At 40.1% G+C, this 20,999-nt stretch overlaps 1 protein-coding gene across 1 annotated transcript in view; it reads left to right on the forward strand.

Annotated features, from left to right (window-relative positions):
- The window catches only part of spg (dedicator of cytokinesis spg), a 916,969-nt gene that overhangs the window by 834,955 nt on the left and 61,015 nt on the right, over positions 1-20,999 (forward strand). The window contains exon 43 of the mRNA XM_090372306.1: positions 5,137-5,506. Within this exon, the coding sequence (XP_090228432.1) occupies positions 5,137-5,506 (370 nt within the window). The remainder of the gene's footprint in view (positions 1-5,136; positions 5,507-20,999) is intronic.

The following is a 20,999-nucleotide window of genomic DNA, read 5'->3' on the forward strand; positions in this document are numbered from 1 at the left end:
TGAATGAAGTTAGAATTTTCACTATTTTAAAGAATTCTAATTATAAATTCAAATTACAGGGGAAGAGGTTTAGACTTGATTGTAAGAAGTTTTCTTTTATCCGTCAAGCTGTTCATTACTAGAACAAGGTACCTCTGCAGGTAGTTGATACTGACAGTTTGAAGAAATTCAAAGGTCAATTGGATAGTTACTGACATGAAGAGAAAAGCACATAATTTGTATTTCCTTATTTACTTTTTTTTCTTTTTCTTTTTGACTGGTGCAGCAAAAGCCTGTGGCTTCATTGCACTATATGGCTAATATTAATACTAATAGTAATTGCTACTTGTATTGCGACAATGCCTTTGCATATGCATTGCTTTCCATCCGAGAATTTTTTGTGAAGCATTCCATCGCTGTGGTTTCCTTATCTGCCATACTCGGGTGGATTTAAGTATATAAGACATACTCAATTGAAAATAAATGAATATGTTTCTCTTTACTTATGATACCAATATGTGCATGCTTGTAGAAATAATAAGTAAAAAACATATATTTTCAACCAAGGATCAGCTAAATCCTTAGGGAGGTTTTTAATGTACTATGAACCATACTTTTAATTTGAGGTTGTTACAGGGTCTCAAGTACTTGAGGTTGTCACAGACATTCTCTCAGATATGCCAGACAAGCTGTACTTGCTACCTGGGAGTCTAAAACGCGGATGGAACTGATATTCAGGAGACACTCAAGTCAATTGGACCCAATTTTGGCGAAGTCCGAATGGTCGGTGACAACCAAATCCTTTGCTTGCATCTTCACGATGGCGGGACTATTAGTAATCCTGGGTATAACCTCCATGCACAAGCACATGGTGGGTGCTTGTGCTGGAGGTTATACACAAGCACACAGTGGGTGACCACCCAGGTGTGAACCAACATAAGCAGGGGTCGAGGTGTGGCGCTCACACCACATGGAGGAATGCCACCCCTTCTGTGTCACCAGGCAGTACTAGGTGATAGATGACTCTCATCAACAGGTGCAATATCAACACTTTGCTTATTGGAGGCTTGAAGTGGGGGAATCCATGTTTAGTCTCCAGAGCTAAGTTCTGGTCAACCCTTCCCCATCTCTTCTATCATGCAGTATGATTGAAGACTTTTGAGGTTATGATGAACATCGTGGCGAGATCCAATCTTCCTTACATTTCGAGGGTACAGCTATAAAACGGTGTTCGGAGGCCGGCCACTAGTTAGTACACCAGACCGAACCTATTGGTAACTCTCTAGGAGGCTTGCTGATCAGCTAGTTGCCCAAATTATTCGCTGTATGATTCCTTTCGCCTGAAAGGTGGTACTTTTGCATATGTCCATTCCAATATTCCCTATCAGAGACTTGGTAATTTGGAATCTCCTCTTTTCAATCTTCTCTGGCTTAAAATCTCTCTACTTGATTGTGTCAAATTCATCTGTTGTCTCTACCATTCTCCCAACTCCACTAATCACTTGGAGCTCTTTGACTTCCTCAATTTGCAACTTGGCTTTCTCCAGTCCAACTTTCCTAACAGTGAGGTAATTTTCCTTGGTGATTTTAATGTTAACAACTCCAGCTAGCTTCCGTTTTCTAGTCACACCAACCCAGCTGGTCGAGATGCTGAAGCTTTTGCAATTGCTAATTACCTTGCACAGATTGTTCATTTACCTACAAGAATACTGGACAATCCTAACCATACAGCCAACACGCTTGATCTTTTTCTCACAAACAACCCTTCTAAGTACTCAATTGAAGTGAGTGGTCCTTTAGGCACCTCAGATCACAACTTGGTGATTGTCTCTTCTCCAATGGAGCCTTTATCTCATGGCTATTCCCAACCTCGTATTGTTTGGAATTACAAGAATGCAAAATGACCTGCAAGATTTGTTTTCTTCTTTTCCTTGGTTGAATTACTGTTTCAAAACTTCTGATGTCAATGTTTGCTCAGATCATGTCAGCGAAATTATTCTTGTACGAATGGAATCCTTTATTCCGCACTCCACTTTAAAATATCGTCCTTTATCTAAATCTTGGTTTTCTAATAAATGTGCTAAGACTGTTCAAGAGAAGGAGGTTGCATATTGTAATCGGCTTGTTTCCAATTCTTCAGTTTCATTTTCTGCCTACACCAAAGCTTGCAATGATTGTAAAGCAGTTATTAATCTGTCCAAACTAGATTTTGAACAGACTAAGAGTAGAAAACTTGCTTCTTGCCCTAATAGTAGCCGAGCATTCTGGTCTCTTGCCAAAGCTATTGGCCGCAACGTTTCCCCGTCTCTGCTCCCACCTCGGTCAGAACCAGATGGTTCTGTTGTCACTTCAGCCAACTCATGTATTAATGATCTTGGTAAAATACCTCCCACCATTCCCAACATGCTCACATTCCATTCAATGCCTCCTCTGGTCTTCCGTCAAAAGGATGACAGAAGGATTTTGACAAATCTTGATGCTAAGAAAGCTCCAGGCCCGATGGTATTTCTCCACTTGTCTCAAACCTGTGCTCCTAAACTTACTCCTATTCTTTGCCACCTTTTTTCACTTTCTTATTCAAAGGTGATTTTCCTTCTGCTTGGAAATTTGCTCATATCCAGCCAGGTTGACAAGTCCCTCCCATCCAATTCTCATTCCATTGCAATTACTTCTACAATTTCTAAAGTGGAGAAATCAATTAACCGCCATCTCTTAAAGTACCTAGAAACCTACCATCTGGTCAACGATCGCCAGTATGGATTCTGCCATTGTCGATCCACTGGTGATAATCTGGCTTATGTTACCCATTTATGGACTAATTCAATGGAAAAGTTTGGTGAAACACAAGCAGTTGTTGCTCTTGACATCTCAAAGGCTTTCGATCGTGTTTGGCATAACGGTCTTCTAAACAAGCTTCCATCTTATGGTTTCCGAACTGTTTCTTGTAATTGGTTATCCAGTTTTCTCTCTGTCTTCTAACTTCTCCACTAATGCCAGTGTCCCCCAAGGTTCAGTTCTTTCCCCCACGCTTTTCCTCTTGTATATTAATGACGTTCTTCCATTGACTAAAAATCCTATCCATAGTTTTGCCAATGATAGCACATTATATTCCACTTTCCATTTGTAAAAACTTTGCCCTGCTCAACCAGCTTTAACTTCTCAAATATCTGCTACAAATTCCTTAAATGCTGATCTCCAGTGAGGGAAATACAACTTAGTTAATTTCAATCATTCAAAACTCAGTCTTGTCTTATATCTCGCAAAAAAGAAATCTTCTGCTCCTATGCTTATCTTTAGTGACACTCCGATTTCTAGGCAAAATATATCTCTTTTGGGGATTACCCTGACTTCTAATCTCTCTTGGCACAAGCACATCACAAATATTGCTTCCTCTGCATCTAAAAAACTTGGTTTTCTCTTTCGCTCTCGTCGTTACTTTTCTTCCAAACAGCTGCTCACTCTGTATAAATCGCAAATCTGCCCTGCCATGGAATATTGTTCCCACATCTGGGGTGGTGCCTCCAAAACCTCTCTCTCAGGCTTTTTGATTCCATCAGAAGAGGGCAGTTAGGTTAATTAATGATTCATCTCTTACAGAGTCTCTCCACTGGCTCTCTAATAGATGTATTGTTTCTGCTGCATGCCTCTTCTACAGATATTTCTATGGGCACTGTTCTTCTGAATTGGCTTCTGTAATTATTAATTGGCTTATCTTTAGTGACACTCCGATTTCTAGGCAAAATATATCTCTTTTGGGGATTACCCTGACTTCTAATCTCTCTTGGCACAAGCACATTACAAATATTGCTTCCTCTGCATCTAAAAAACTTGGTTTTCTCTTTCGCTCTCGTCGTTACTTTTCTTCCAAACAGCTGCTCACTCTGTATAAATCGCAAATCTGCCCTGCCATGGAATATTGTTCCCACATCTGGGGTGGTGCCTCCAAAACCTCTCTCAGGCTTTTTGATTCCATTCAGAAGAGGGCAGTTAGGTTAATTAATGATTCATCTCTTACAGAGTCTCTCCACTGGCTCTCTAATAAATGTATTGTTTCTGCTGCATGCCTCTTCTACAGATATTTCTATGGGCATTGTTCTTCTGAATTGGCTTCTGTAATTCCCGCTCTCTCTTTCAAAACAATCTGAATATCTGCTGCTACCAGCCAACATCCGTTTACTGTCCAACTTCAAACTCACAGAACCAACTTTTCATCTTCCTCGTTTATTCATTCAGCTGCTGTTTTCTGGGACAACCTTCCTTCATATGTATTTCCTGAAAATTACAGTCTACAGAAGTTCAAGTCAAATATCAACAAATATTTTCTTTTGTCTTCTCAACTTCCAACCCAAGCACGATACTAAGTACTATAGGTTCTAATACCTCTATTGTTTGGGGTTTACATAAAAAAAAAAAAATTACACCTTAAGATTATACTTTGAACTTTTAACTTTCAAATTTTTCCTACTTTTCTAGTACACCGGCTTTCATTGTAATTCATTTAAAAGAAAGAAAGAAAAAAATTTATTCTTTTCTGCATTTCCTTCCTGTCATACATTGTAAATAAAGAAATATTTGAAATCATTATCATCTTCATCAGTTTAAATGTATTTTTATATTTTTAACATCATCATCTAACGTTCTTGCTATGTAACATAAACAACAATATAATAAATAAATCTTTAATGATGGTATAGTCGAAAATAGGTAATAACTGTTTTCATTTGAAATAATATATATAAACAGACCATCTTTAAATTAATAGTAATTTATCAGCTACTTTAGATTAGTGGAGCAAACTACAATAGGCATTTTTTGAATAATGATTTACAAATTACGCTCTTTATATTAAAATCTTGTTTTTTAATATGTGAAATCCAAAATAAAAAATGTATTTTGAAATTAAAATGTAAGTGCAGAGATATTCCACAACTCATTTTTATAATTTTTATATAAGCAGTGTTACAGTTCCACAGTGCAACACAAGTGACCTTTCTCTCATCATTCTGTTCTCAAGTTAGCTTTGCCACTAGACCTTTTTTTTCACTCAATTATATTTTAATCACATTTCTTTTTTATTTCCATCATCTTGTTTAAACCGCAATTTCTATTAGGTTTAAAATATTATTATCAGGCTTTATATTGTTTGTTTTAATGTAGGCTACTTTAGAAAGGCCATCTCGACCCCCTTCTCGACCACAAAGAGAGCTGCCACATCCACCGCGTGATCCGCTTCAAGAAAGTTTGGGCTATGCAACTCCTCCAGCTTCTTCCTCCTCCTCTTCCTCTTCATGCTATTCTTTACCCCGCCAGACAGTAACATCATCTTCATCACAGCCACATAACAAAACCGCTAGTCCTAAAATGATGCCTAAATGGCCTCACACACCAGATGGTGCTCCTGGGGATGGAATTATGTCACCTAATTTAGTGACAAGCCCTATTCCAAGTCCACATGGATCTGCACGAAACAGCTGGTCAGAGCATTGTTATAATGTAGACATTGAAGCACCTCCACTACCACCTAGAGGCAAGTTATATAATTAACTATAAATGATATGCATATTATTCCAGAACTAGTTAACTTAGATTTATTTTTTCTTCATACTTTCAATTTTTACAAGTTTTTTACAAGTTTTTATGAAATTAATACTGCAGTTTATAGCCGAAACAGTACCTCTATATTAAAGTAAGTTAATAATTTTCTAAAAACTGTAGATATACATTTGGTTCTCAGAGGTATTTGTATGCTGGTGTGCATTTTCAAGAAACTGTTTATTCAGGCCTACTTGTGACATTAATGACAACCATAATCCTTCTGATAATAATTTTAAGCAATTTAGAGTGCTAGGCTGCTGATATCCACTCCTTTAAAACAAACATCAAATTATACTATGTCACACTCACATAACCATATGCAGTGCTTATCAAATCCCTTTTATCAAAGGTTCAGATCAGGATTGTACCAGCCAGACCAGTCTGTAAAGTTTTACTGCAAGTTGTTTTTTTATGAAAACACCAAACACGAGAGGTATTAGAACCTATAGTACTTAGTACCATGCTTCGGTTGGAGGTTGAGAAGACAAAAGAAGATATTTGTTGACATTAGACTTGACTTCTGTAGACTGTAATTTTTCAGGAAATACGTATGAAGGAAGGTTGTTCCAGCAAACAGCAGTTGAATGAATAAATGAGGAAGATGAAAAGTTTATTCTGTGAGTTTGAAGTTGGGTTGTAAATGGATGTTGGCTGGTGGCGGCACGTGTTCGGACTGTTTTGAAAGAGAGAGCGGGAATTATAGAAGCCAATTCAGAAGAACAGTGCCCATAGAAATATCATTGAATCGTGAATGAGGGTAGCCTGTGCTGATGTAGCTTTTTGCCGCTCCTGGAACAGAGAAATTTTTTCTGATTTATTTCTGTTTTATTAGCTTAAATTGGCATATTAACTTATTTTCTAGAGTAGCTTTATATTCCTATTCACAATACTTGTTTAAAGTAACTTAGATAGAGATTTTGTAGGTATTACTTAGTATCGGTAAGGATATCAAATCCCCGTGTTGACCGTTCATAAATTGCCGCCATTGTAACGCGATACAAAATATCTCGAACTAGATAGCATAAGCTTAATATAGTATAGTATAGTACATAATATTGTCGATTAATCAGTAAAATCTATTAATCTTGTTGACTTTCATTGTCAATTAAATTGTACTTTTAACTATACATATAACGACTTAGGTTACGTAACATAAATAATTAGAAAAATAAATAATTAATACTTAACTTGATACGGAAGTTATATAAAGGGATTTCGTAGATAACACTCGATACTGAAACATAAATATAGCATTATAACTGTGTTGGGATACAAGTTTAGGGTTTTAATTTTGTACTGAAATTGAAATTTTATTGAAATTAAATTGAAATCATGACTCAAACCAGAGCAGCAAAGCAAAAGGCTGAAGCTAATGGGAGTGCTGTGGCTCAGAGGAGAACTGAGGGGGGCAGTTGCCCTCTGAATCACAGCCTTTTAACGTGCGCTACTTTGCTTGATGTTTGTGGAGCAGTCGGGTACGGGACATGATACTGCCATGGGGGATGTCTTTGTTTGTGCACGATGCAAGGAGTGTAAGGAAATCAGGCGACAACTCAGCATTGTTATGGGCCTATATGAGAGCTTGAAGGACAGGGTGGATGCCCTCAAAGGATTAAAAGTGAGGGGCCCATCAAGCTCTCAGCTGCCCACACCAATGCCAGAGCTTGCACTTGGTCATCGCGCAACACAGCAGCAGCCCCCAAGGCAGAATGCTCTGGTCCCAAAGGAACTAGTATTTGTTGGTGACTCAATTGTCAAGGAAACGGGAAACATGCTTTGTAAAAAGGATAGGTGGAACAGGACCAGGTATGTCTGCCAGGGGCAAAGGTTGATGACGTTGTAGAGCAGATATCATCTTTTAAGCGCACAAAAGGTGATATAGTGATATAGTTGTACACTTTGGCACTAATGATATTAAGAGCAGGAGACCGGCGGAATTACTTAACAAGTACAGGTCACTGTTGAAAAAAAGCCGTCAACTAGGGTTGAATTTGAGAAAGTGTCTGTAATTCTGCCCAGACATGATAGGAGGGAGTATATGATGAGAGCCCTGTTGAACAATTCGGCCCTGGAAAGATTGTGCAAGGCTCACGGGGTAGAATTTTTTTCAGCCTGGTCTGTACTTGTTAACAGGAGAGACTGCTTCTACAGGGATGGGATATACTTAAATAGAAAGGGTGCAAGAATGTTTGCTGATGCTATCGAGGTAGTGTTAGGTGGGTTGGAAAACTGCTAGATTGGGGGAATACAAGGACTAATAGATTAACAGTAGCCACTGGCAGAGGTGAAAGTGATTCTTGCACTGCTTCTATTGGAATGAGCAGCAGCCTGGAAAATAAGATGTAGGATATTTCAGAGACTGCTGGGAATCATTGGGGTACAAGTAAACACATGGATTGTGTTAGGGTAGCTAAGAAAAAGAACAGGTGCATGTATACTTACGTGTATACCAATGCTAGGAGTTTAGTAAATAAATTTGATGAATTTGAGGTATTGCTCAAAACATCAAAGACATATTGTTGGGATTTCAGAGACGTGGTGTCACATAGATATAAGGAATGCAGAACTGGAATTTGGGGAGTACAATGTCTACAGAAAGGATAGACAGGATAGGAAGGGAGGAGGGGTTATGCTATTAGTTAAGAAATACATAAAATCCAAGGATGTGAAGCCAGTCGACATTACTGGATAGTGCAGTGTCGAGTCAGTTTGTGTGACATAAGCATTGGGAGATACAAATTGAGAGTAGGAGTGTGCTATAGGCCTAATGACACTGATGAGTATAATAAGAAACTGTACAGGGAAATAGAGTGGTCCAGTAAATCAGAGAGTCTTATAATGGGGGGATTTTAATTTCCCGGATATTGACTGGAATTTGGGGGCTGGTCACTCACACACCAGCAAGACTTTTGTGGATTTATTGGATATTTATTGGATGATTGTTTTCTACATCAGCATGTTCGGGAGGCAACTAGAGGGAGTAATACTCCTGATTTGATTATCAGTAGTAGGGCTTGCATAAAACCGAGAAATTTCAAAACCGAGTTTAACCGAAGTTTACTCTTAAAACCGGTTTTAAAACCGATTTTCTCAGACTTAGGGAAAATAATTAAAAGCGTATAACACAGGTATTTATTTTCTCTTGGGTAGATTGTACAAATCGTAATCAAATCTTTTAAACAAAATCTATCACCTCTTATATTAAAAAAAATAAAAAAATTAAAATATTCCAAAAAAGTAACCAGCTTAAGATTATACAAAATTACAAATTGTATTCAAATCCTTTGAATAAAAAATATCTTCTTGTATAGTAAACAAAAAAATAATAATAATAAATAAATAAAAATAATGTGAAAAAAAAAACAGCTTGGGGAAATTACTTTACTATTTATTGCTCAGCTTTTTTTCTGAAAATGATCCTTTAAAAAACACAGTATATTAAGCATTTTTCCTGATAGATTTGACCTTATTTTTGTGTTAAAGAGAACAGTGATCGAAAACACTCTCTCAGATTGGACACTTGTTGGTTTAATGGTCAGCAATGCTCTATAAACTTTCTCCAGCTTTTCACTTCTACTGCTAGTTGCCTCCAAAATTTTAAATTCTATGCTGATTTCCAATTCACTCGGATATTTTGAAGGCTCTTCAGTTAATCTCTTTATTACCCTATCATACTCTCGCATGAGTGTTTCTCCAACACCGGAACTACATGAGTCTTTGTTTTCTTCTAAAAGAACAGTTCATTTATTTTCAGTTTCTTCATTCAACGCTAAGACTCCTTCGGAATGTTTTGCAAATAATCTCTGATAAATCTCTTCAGCATGCTTTTTCAAAACTTGCTTACTTGGAAAATTCTTGAATCTGAATCTTCTTTCCTAAACTTTTTGGGGTTGTGTAGCTATCTCAGCAAAGCCACAGTTGGCAATTTCGTCTTGCATTGTAACGCTGCAAAAGGCTTTGGTGAAACTTTAAAGTAAATGGGTTTTCTGCTGTATCAAGCTTAGCAAGCAGAAATTCTATTGAAGATTCTGCTTTAAGTAAGTCTGTATCTTCTGAGGTTATAGCCTTCAGAATCATTTCAACAGGTCGCAAAGTTTCACGTAGCAATTGAAGTGTTTTCCAGTGTTCGTTAGACACAGCTTCAGTTGACAGTACTGCACATAGAGCATTTGGAATGAAATTTTTCAATTTCAAAAATCTCTCAATCATATAGAATGTGCTATCCCATCTTGTCTTGCAATCTAATATAAGTTTATATTATCTAATATAAAGAATATATCTTTCCCATTAAATTTTGCTTTAACAAAATTTTGTAATATGTCATTTTTGGTAGGCGATTTTCAAAAAGCTTGCAAATTTTTCTGACTTTGTTAATAGTTTGTGCAATATTGGCCATCGGATTGAAGAAATAAATGAGCTCATCGGTTTGATAAAGCATGCCTTGCTGTCTTTCTTCAACTTCTTCATCATCACTACTTTCTTCATTGTCTTTGGGAGATTCAGAGACTGTGGCACCATAAATGATTGCTTTTTCATAAAGTACATCTATAACTGACAGATATATACAATGGGCTATACATTGTTGATGATTAGGCGTAATTTTCTTGCCAAACTTAATCATCATTGCTGCTCCATCGGTGGTGCAAGCAACAATATCCTCATCCAAGTTCAAACCCAATTCCTTCAAGTGTCCATCCACAATTTGCTCAGTTCTTCTGCTATCAAGTGAACCATTAATCTCAACAAGCCTTCACCTTAAGAGTAATAAATATTAATTAGTAGGAATTTATATCACCGACAATTTTAAATAAAAATATTAAAGATAACAAAGGCACAATACTATGTGTCACTCCCGCAAGCACTGAATGAAGAGTCTAAACGAAGCAAGTTTCAAAATTTTCACGAAAGAAATTTTTTATTTATTTACTTGCAATTTTTTTCCCCCAATTAAAATCTATTGTATTTTCAAAATTACATAAAAGCTAAATTTGGTGAAGCTGCTTTTTGGAGAACATTTGTCCGCAGATTTAATAGGAATAAAGAAGCAAAAAACTTTCTACGATTGAAATTTGATGCATTCAACGAATCTGTTTCTAGTGGGTAACCATCAATAAGGCGCGTTCCATAACTTAACTGGCGAACAAGACAGATGGAACGGAGAGATGTTGAGCATTTTCTTTTACGCTATCGTTCCGACTCACTCAGTCGTAAATGAGTGCACCTGCATCGTGCCATGATACACATGGGAAGATAAAAGGTACCCCTCCTAGATTTGGGCCACTTGCCCATGAGATTCGTACCTTAAAATAAAATAAAAAACAAAGCAGTTGAACGATCCAGACAAACAAACAAACAAAAGAAAATGTGAGTAACAAAAAACTATATTCGAGGGCTAACTAAAAAAATATTTGAATCCGGTTTTAGAAGCTCGGTTTCGGTTTTAACCACTCAATATGAAAACTGGATTTAACCGGTTTGCAAGCCCTAATCAGTAGTGATTCTTCATGCATTAAGAATCTGCAGATAAATGAACCACTAGGTGGCAGTGATCACAGTGTGCTGAAGTGGGATTTACTCAAAGAGATAACTACCATTAGGGGTAAAGGGAAGGGTTATTGCTTTCGTAAAGGCAACTACGATTGACTGAGACAGTATTTAAATTCTATACAGTGGGACCAACTGATGATGTTACCAACAGCAAATTCAAAATGGGAAGCATTCAAAGAACTTATCTTGTAAGCTACTAGGCTTTACATACCAACTAAGAAATATTGTTCAAAGTTTAGGCCTAAATGGATGTCAGATGAACTAATGAGACATATGGCAGAGAAGAAAAATGCATGGGATACATACAAATTATCATGTGACACAGAAGCCTATGATAGATACAAGTTGATCTGTAACCAAGTTACAAAGGAGGTTAGGCAGGCGAAGGCAGATTACGAGATATCTTTGGCAAGGGATGCAAAGAAAAACGGCAAAGAGTTCTTTACTTATGTAAACTCTAGAAGGAAGGGGATGAATCAGATTGGTCCACTGGATATGGATGGGTCAACTGTTGATGATCCTGCTCAGGTAGCTAACAAACTAAATGAATATTTTGCATGGACATTCACACATGAGGAGTTATTCAGCGAGGGGAATGCCAGAGGTGTATTCAACTCTGGCAGTAAGCTAGAGAATCTTGTAATCTCTGAGAGTAAAGTGGAGGAGAAATTGTTGAACATAAACACAAGTAAGGCACCTGGGGTGGATGGGATCTATCCAGTTATATTAAAGGAGGCAGCAAAGGAAGTAACCAAACCCTTAGCCATAATTATGAGAGCTTCCTTGGACTCAGGGGAGGTACCCATGGACTGGAGATGTGCAAATGTGACCCCAATTCACAAAGGAGGATCAAAGGCTGACACAAGTAATTATAGACCTGTGAGTTTAACTTCTGTTCCAGGAAAATTAATGGAGGCACTGGTTAAAGAAGCACTGCAGGATCATCTAGACAAGACTTCAGTTATAACTCAGACACAGCATGGTTTTGTTAAGGGGAAGTTTTGCCTTACCAATTTGATTGGATGCTATGATGCAGTCACAAAGGAACTGGATGCAGGGAATAACTTTGATATTATATACTTGGATCTTAGAAAGGCTTTTGATACTGTTGCACATGGAAGACTGCCTCACAAATTGGAGCAGTGTGGCATTGGAGGCAAATTGCTGCTATGGATAAAGGGGTGGTTGCGGGGGAGAAGACAGAGAGTGGTAATCAATGGAAACTGCTCATCGTGGACTAATGTTATTAGTGGAGTCCCTCGGGGTTCAGTATTGGGTCCATTATTGTTTTCTGTATTTATAAATGATATTGATGATGGTATATCAAATTTAATGTCCAAGTTTGCAGATGATACGAAGGCTGGCAGGGTTGTCAAGGACACTACTGACACTATGCTGCTGCAGCAGGATCTGGAAAGGTTGAGCAGATGGGCTTAGAGGTGGCAAATGAAGTTTAACATTGACAAATGTAAAGTACTACATATGGGAAACAGCAAGCCCAGAGCGACGTATCAACTCTGTGGTACTACACTGACAGTGGTAGAGACCCCTCGACGTGGGCACCTGTATGTGGTGAGGGGACCTCCCAGTGACGCTGCTGGAATTCCAGACTAGCATCACTGGGATCCAATGCCCACAGCCCAGGTTCCAGGCTTACATCGATGGAATACGGTGTGTTTGCCGTGCGCTGCGGCCTATGGAAATTCGGAAAGGGGGAATCCTGTTGGTTGAGGGGCCCAGCTTCAATACACAACTTTGGCCCCTGCTTCGACAAGACGGGAGGTCCTGGAAGGCCCGGCTAGGATCAAGCTGCTAGTAGGCTCGCCTGCGAGGGTCAACCATGTCAATGCCATGCCCCTACCCTCATGGTCCGAGGAACAGGATTCATGCTGGCGGCGGTGCGGGTATGGTGTCTGGGTAGCCCTGGCGTTCCATTCCCGAGCACATTTATTGCATGCCGGGTAGTGGGCGTCCCTTTGGGCTCCGTGGTGGGTGGGGAGCCCAGGCACTGAACCATATAAAAACTTTATGAATCCTGATAAACTAACTTCTTCGGGTGCCACAACCTGGTCCCTGTCTGAAACCATAGACAAAGATTCAGATAGCATTATTGCTAAAAATACGCAGCGAACTTATTACCATCAGAGCCTGTCCCAAGGTTTTTAATTATGCATTCTACCAATGAAACACCGATTGGTAAAATGTCGCCCTTTTTTTATTCAAAAAGGGTTAGATGGGTTAGCAGGTTCCCCCAAATCAGTTAAGAGGTTTCGTTCTGGAGACCTTTTAATTGAAACTAAAAATGACAGGCAATCTGAACATCTACTCCGAACAACATCAATCGGAGGAATACCTATAACAGTGACACCACAGAACACTCAATTCATCGAGAGGTGTCATTTCGGAGTGGGAACTTCTCGACGTAACCGAGGAGGAAATCTGCTCGGAATTAAAACCACAGGGAGTTATTGCCGTCAAGAGAATTACTGCGCGAAGGGATGGAAAACTTGTTAAAACCAGGAGCATTATCCTGACTTTTAACTCTCCTAAACTTCCTGATGATATTAAAGCTGGATACATCAATTGTTCAGTGCGTCCATATGTTCAGAACCCTTTACTGTGTTTTAAATGCCAGAAGTATGGACATTCTCAAATGGCCTGCCGTGGAGTCCTTGCATGCGCTCGATGCGGTGCAAAGGACCACGAAACAACAGCATGTTCAGCTGCAAAACCCACCAGTTTTAACTGTAAGGGAGAACACCCGGCCTACTCACGAGCATGCCAGAGGAGGAAAGAAGGAAAAAAAATTCAACGGCTGAAGGCAGAGCTAAATATATCATACCAGGAGGCAAGGAAATCGGTGAAACCCCTGAATACCAACAAACCTACCTATGCCCAGAAGGTAGCAGGGAGATGTTCCGTCGGAACTGAGATGGACATGACCATTCCTCCAAAGGAGTCTTTCACTCCCATCGTGCGTTATCTCTTAAGTTCTCAAAAACCTGCACAGAAAAACCAATCAGCTGCCACTCCTATATCAGTACCTCCTAATGCTCCACAAGTAACAAAGGTAATTATAAAAGAAAAGAATAAGAAAGGGGAAGTCCACCCTAGTACCCAAGAAAACAGGGATGTCGAGCAGAAGGAGGTACCCGAAGATTCAGTCTTGGAACTCTTTGCGGAAGAAGAAATGGACATGGGACAGCGTCTATTCGTCTCCAAAAAAGATAAACCCAAGACTGACAAAAGTAAGCCCTCAGCACCTCGGAAGCCACCTGATGGACCCACCAAGCCAAAATAATGGCTAAATTTCTACAATGGAATTGTTGTGGATTCCGGCGAAATACTGATGACATCAAGGTCCTCCTGCAAAAGCACGAGCCAGTTTGCTCTTGCTTGCAGGAGACTTATCTAAAGGCAAATGATGGTCCCACAATGCATAACATCACAATTTTTCGTAACGATAGAATTGCGGATGGTCCTGCTCATGGGGGAGTGGTTATCCTTGTGGGTAACCAGACTCCAGTGCAGCCCTTGCTAATTACAACTAGCATAGAAGCTGTTGCAATTCGCCTTACGGTGGGATTTTTATTAACAGTCTGCTCTATCTATTTGCCACCTGGGACTGACATCTCCCAGGAAGACCTTGATGATCTTTTAACGCAGTTGCCTCCCCCTTTCTTACTTCTCGGGGATTTTAATGGACATAACACCCTGTGGGGTAGTGCTAACATCAATGGAAGGGGACGAGTCATAGAGCATATGCTAAATGACAATGACCTTTCCCTTCTAAATACTGGAACAAATACCTTCTTCCACATGCCTACCCATACTTTTTCTGCCATTGATCTCTCTATCTGCTCTCCTTCTCTACTCCATTCACTCACTTGGGAAGTGGAGGAGAATCCATACGGAAGTGATCACTTCCCTGCGATAACCTCGTTACACAGTGGGAGACCATGTCTTCCCTTCAGGTTACCACAGTGGAAGATTGATCAGGCTGACTGGTCTGCCTTCCAACACCAGGCAAATTTTTATCTTAGGACAGTCAGTCAAGAGCCTATCAATGATGCAGTTATGTACATCACAGAAATTATTGTCCAAGCAGCTGCGAATGCTGTTCGAAAAACATCTGCCCGGTTTCCACCATTTCCCAAACCTTGGTGGAATTCACAATGCACAGCAGCAAAAAAGGCTCAAAACAAAGCATGGGGGATATTCCGCCGATATCCTACCACAACCAACCTTATAGCCTTTAAACATGCACGAGCCAAATCACAATATATCCACCGCCAGAGTCAAAAGGAATCGTGGATCCGTTTTACATCATTTACAAAGGGTACTAGGAAAGTTTTGCAATACAGCTTTGTTTATTTAATTTTTTCAAAGTAATTTCCTCTACATTCAATACACCTCTCCATCCTCCGAAACCAATCTTTAAACCAGTTCTGCCAAGTTTCACTAGGGAGTAAAGCACACTCGTTCTCCCAAGCCCGTAGAGGGTCCTCATCACTGGAAAACCGCCTCCCTTTTAGCTTCATTTTCACATGCGGGAACAGTGCAAAGTCGCAGGGAGCAAGGTCTGGACTGTAGGGAGGGTTCTCGAGAAGTTTCAGTCCTGTCGTGGTCAAATATTCGGTGCAGGCTTTGGCGCGGTGAGCTGGAGCATTATCGTGATGGAGGTACCAGGTATCCATTCTTGACTTTGGCCGCAGGTTCTTCATAGATCCAATGACTTTAGGCAGGCATTGTTCAGTATACCACTTAGCTGTGACTGTCTTCTGCGTGCCCAAAACGACACGTTCCACAATTCCACTCGATTTGAAAAATACAGCTATCATTTTCTTCTTTACAGATCGGGATTTTCTGACATTTACGGGTGTGTCGTCATCATCAAAGACCCAAACTTTGTTTTGAGCCTTGGTCGGCAGATCGTAATAGTACAGCCAAGTCTCGTCACCTGTCACGATGTTGTTCACATACCGAGATTGTCCCTTATCAAACTTTTTTAACATCTCCCGGCACCAAGTCACACGTCGTGTCATCTGCTCTTCAGTCAGTTGATGCGGCACCCAGAGAGAACAAAGTTTCTTCACGTGCAAATGATCTTGCAGAATCGAACGAATTGCTGGTGCATTTAGGCCCAAAGTATCCTCTATCTGTTGGTAGGTCACTCGCCTGTTTTCGTCAAGCATTTTCCTCACAGCATTAACGTTTTCCTCCGTAACTGACGTTCGTGGCCTTCCCGGCCTCTCAGAATCCTCCAGAGTGAAATTTCCCCTTTGGAATTCTCTATACCACCTGAATATCGTTGTACGACGTGGACAATCATCATCTAGTGCAAGAGTCATTTCTTCTAAGCACTGGTCTATGGTTAAACCACACACGATATTATACCGCAAAACTGTCCTTATCTCAGTTCATGACAACGATGCCATCGCAAGCACTTTACACTCTCACTACTAATGGATAACTGAGCCCATCGACTTGGCGCGGCGGCTACTATGCACGTATGAACATGTCTCAACATGCAGCAACAAGCAGCTTCCTGTGATTCATTGTTGCGTCATATTGCAAAACTTTCCTAGTACCCTTTGTATTAACCAGACTACCAACTCTAAGGTAGTCTGGGATAAAATCCGGAAAATGAAGGAAAAATATACATCCCACCCTTCTTCAATCCTAGATTATAATGGATGCACTATTGCAGATCCAACTGCAATAGCCAATTCTCTTGGGGAAACATTCTCTAACATCTCTGCAACCTCCTCGTATTCCGCAGAGTTCCTGGTCCTGAAATATAAAATTGAAAAACAAGCACTTTAAATTTAAGAGCATTTATCCCTACAACTGGGATTTCACTATTCAGGAACTGAAAAGAGCCCTCGCTCTTTCCAAAACAAGTGCTGTTGGACCAGATGGCATCCATTATGAAATGATTAAGCATCTTTCACCAAAATCTATGGATTATCTGCTCTTTCTATATAACAGAATCTTTATTGAAGGGCAGTTTCCGAACTCCTGGTCCAAGACAATCGTTCTTGCCTTTGCTAAGCCAGGAAAGGATCCAAAAGTCACTACCAATTATCGTCCTATTGCTCTGACTAGCTGTCTCTGCAAAATCCTGGAGAGAATGGTTAATTCTCGTTTAATATGGTACTTAGAATCAAATGACCTTCTCTCCAACATCCAGTGCGGCTTCCGAAGGAACCGGTCTACTTTGGACCATCTTATTAGATTGGAAACATCCATCCGGGATGCTTTCCTAAAATGCGAATTGTTGCCAGTGTTCTTGTTATGTTATTTTGGTTTTTAGGAGCATTAGCAACTAAGGCCATATTGCTCCGGAATGTGCGGTGGTCATTCCCCGACCTTTCCGCATCCTCCGTATTTGGTGGTGACGGGCTCGAACCCCGGTCTAATCAAGAAGCGTGTGCTACGCACTGCTGCTCCTTCCCACCTGGCTACGGAGGCGCCTGCCAGTGTTCTTTGACATGGAGAAAGCGTATGACACAACTTGGAGATTTGGCATTTTAAAAGATTTACATAGCCTAGGCCTTAGAGGGCATCTCCCCTTTTTTATTCAAAACTTTTTAGCCAATCGATCTTTCCAAGTTCGTGTGGGATCCTCACTCTCTCGTTCCTTCAGCCAAGAGGAGGGTGTACCACAAGGATCAGTATTAAGTGTCACGCTTTTCGCCATCAAAATAAATTCCATCACAGAACAACTTCCTTCAACTGTAAACAGTGCCCTCTATGTTGATGACTTTAGCATTTTTTGTCAGTCATGCAACATGAGGGTTATTGAAAGACAACTGCAGAAAGCCATTGATAGTCTGAATTCTTGGGCACTTGCTAAGGTTCTCGCCGGAGAAGACCGTTTGCGTACACTTTTGTCGTAAGCGTAATCTTCGTCCTGAACATGAATTAAGGCTCGGAAAATGCTATTCCAGTAGCAGCGGACACAAAATTCTTGGGACTCAGATTTGACAAAAAGCTGACCTTTATGGATCATATCCGTCAGCTCCGCACAAAGTGCACACGTGGACTTAATATTCTCCGCTCACTCTCCTCTACATCTTGAGGAGCAGACCGATGCACCCTTCTTCGGCTTTACCGTGCACTTGTGCGATCCAAACTAGATTATGGGTCCCAGGTATATTCCTCAGCCAGAGACAGTGTCCTTCGATGGCTGGACCCCGTCCATCATCAGGCCCTACGTATTGCTACTGGAGCATATCGCACATCTCCTGTCCAGAGCTTATACATCGAAGCAAACGAACCACCATTATCGCTTCGACGTAAGCAGTTGTCTTTAAACTACGCTTTAAAAACTGAAATCCCTGCCAGATCATCCTACGTGGCCATTCTTTTTTAAGCCACGATGGGAAAATTTATACAATACCCGTAAGACTGCCAATCGTCCTTTTAGTATTCGTCTCCAAGAGCTACTCAAAGAACTTAATATCAAGGTAGACAAGGTTGCCCAAACAGCAAAGCAACCCTTTCCACCCTGGCATGCCCATATTCTGGCATGTGACTTGTCTCTTAGAAATTGGGGAAAGTCGGACACTCCATCATCTGTCTACCTGCAGCTTCATTCAGCACACCGAACTGAATATTCCAACTTCGTGCCAGTCTACACAGACGGTTCGAAGTCGGAATCATATGTGGGATCTGCTGCTGTCTTTACAGACAGCACTACGTTGGAGCAGATTCCCTCTGAATGCAGCATATTTACTGCAGAGCTGCACGCTATAGAGTTAGCCTTGGATCACATTAGTGAATGCCAATACCAACGGTTCATTATATATTCCAACTCTCTCAGCATGTTACAGGCTTTAATATCTGTGAGATATAATCCTCATCCAGTTCTGTCTAGTATTCAGAAGAAGATTCACTTCCTCCGTGGACGTGAATATGATATCCACTTCTGCTGGATTCCCAGCCACATTGGGATTAGGGGAAATGATTTGGCTGACGCCGCAGCCAAATCAGCAATTCCCAATAATAACCGCTGCCTGTCTGTCCCCTATACAGACTACAGGCAAATAATACACCAAAACATACACTCCCAATGGCAGGACTCGTGGAATAGAGCGACTGCGAATAAATTATATCTTATAAAGCCTGTAATTGAACCGTGGCAGTCTAGTCTACGCAGGAATCGTAAGGAGGAAGTTGTTCTTGCCCGGACCCGCATAGGAAATAGTCATTTGACTCATTCATATTTGCTGAGGGCTGATAACCCTCCTATGTGTTGAGTCCTGTGGCACAATTTTATCTATTAGACACATTTTAGTTGACTGTCCAGATTTTAGCACTATCCGTTTTACCGCTTTTAACCATCTGACTGAGCCGTATACACTCAGTCAGATTTTATCCAACAATGACAATGTGTCTGCTATTTTTAGCTTTTTGAAAGCAATAAAGGTTTTTAATCATATTTAAAATTTATATGTTATTGTTATTTCTTTTATTGATTTATCTTTTTAAATATTTGTTATTAGATCTGGACATGGTGGCCTAATTAATTAGGTTTTATATTTATATATTAATTTTTATATATATACCTGGTCTTGGCGCATTATAGCCCTAGTTGCTAATGCGCCAATAAAAATCAAATCAAACCAAATCAGACAGTGGTAGAGAATGAAAAGGACCTGGGGGTGGTTTGCAGGCAGATATGAAGTTCTCTGAGCAGTGCAGATGGGCTGCAAGAGTAGTTCATGGTGTATTGTCAATGATATATAGGAATTTGTCTAGCAGGGATAAGGAGGTGATTATTCCCTTGTATAAGGCAATGGTCAGGCCACACCTAGAGTACTGTATACAGGTCTGGAGGCCTCATTTCAAGGAGGATGTAGAGCTGCTGGAAGTACAGAGAAGGGCAACAAGATTAGTGAATGGAACAAAGGGGTGCTCTTACGAAGAAAGGCTTAAGTTTTGCAAATTACAGTGTCTGGAGACTAGGTACCAGCGAGGTGATCTGATAGAGGTGTATAAAGCCTTGAATGGTTTGATCATGCTCAATGCTGATGGGATTCTCCCTCTTGCTCAGAATAATCACCTGAGAGGGCATAAATTCAAATTGAGGAAAGACAGATGTAGGATAGACGTGCGGAAATTTGCCTTTAGCCAGCGGGTGGTTGGTTGGTTGGTGGAACAGACTTCCATCCCTTGTCGTGGAAGTTGATAGCCTAAATAAGTTTAAGGCTCAGCTGGGCAGGTATTTTGAACGAACAGAGGGGTGAAGTGGAAGTGGCTTTTTTTTATTTATTTTTATTTATTTATTTTATTTTTATTTTTTTTTTTTTTTGTCTGATGCTGCATAAGCTTGCTTTCTTGCATCAAATGCCTGTACTAATGCTAATGCTAATCTATAGAAGAGGCATGCAGCAGAAACAATACATCTATTAGACAGCAAGTACAGAGACTCTGTTAGAGATGAATCAATAATTTACCTAACTGCCCTCTTCTGAATGGAATTAAGAAGCCTGAGAGAGGATTTGGGGGTACCACCCCAGATATGGAAACAATATTCCATGGTAGGGCAAATTTGTGATTTGTAAGGAGTGAACAGCTGTTTGGACATGGTAGACAAGGAACAAAGAAAAGTAATGCCGAGAGCGGAAGAGAAAACTAAGTTTTTTAGATGCAGAGGAAGCAATATTTGTAATGTGCTTGTGCCAAGAGAGATTAGAAGTCAGAGTAATCCCCAAAAGAGATATATCATTTTGCCTAGAAATCGGAGTGTCACCAAAGATAAGAATAGGAGCAGAAGAATTCTTTTTACGAGATATAAGACAGGACTGGGTTTTAGAAGAATTTAAATCAACTAAGTTGTCTTTTCCCCACTGGAGAATTACCAGGAGATT

The sequence above is a fragment of the Mastigoproctus giganteus genome, chromosome 4 (genome assembly GCF_048544385.1).
Source record: "Mastigoproctus giganteus isolate SK-2022 chromosome 4, ASM4854438v1, whole genome shotgun sequence".
Classification (NCBI taxonomy): Eukaryota; Metazoa; Arthropoda; class Arachnida; order Uropygi; family Thelyphonidae; genus Mastigoproctus; species Mastigoproctus giganteus.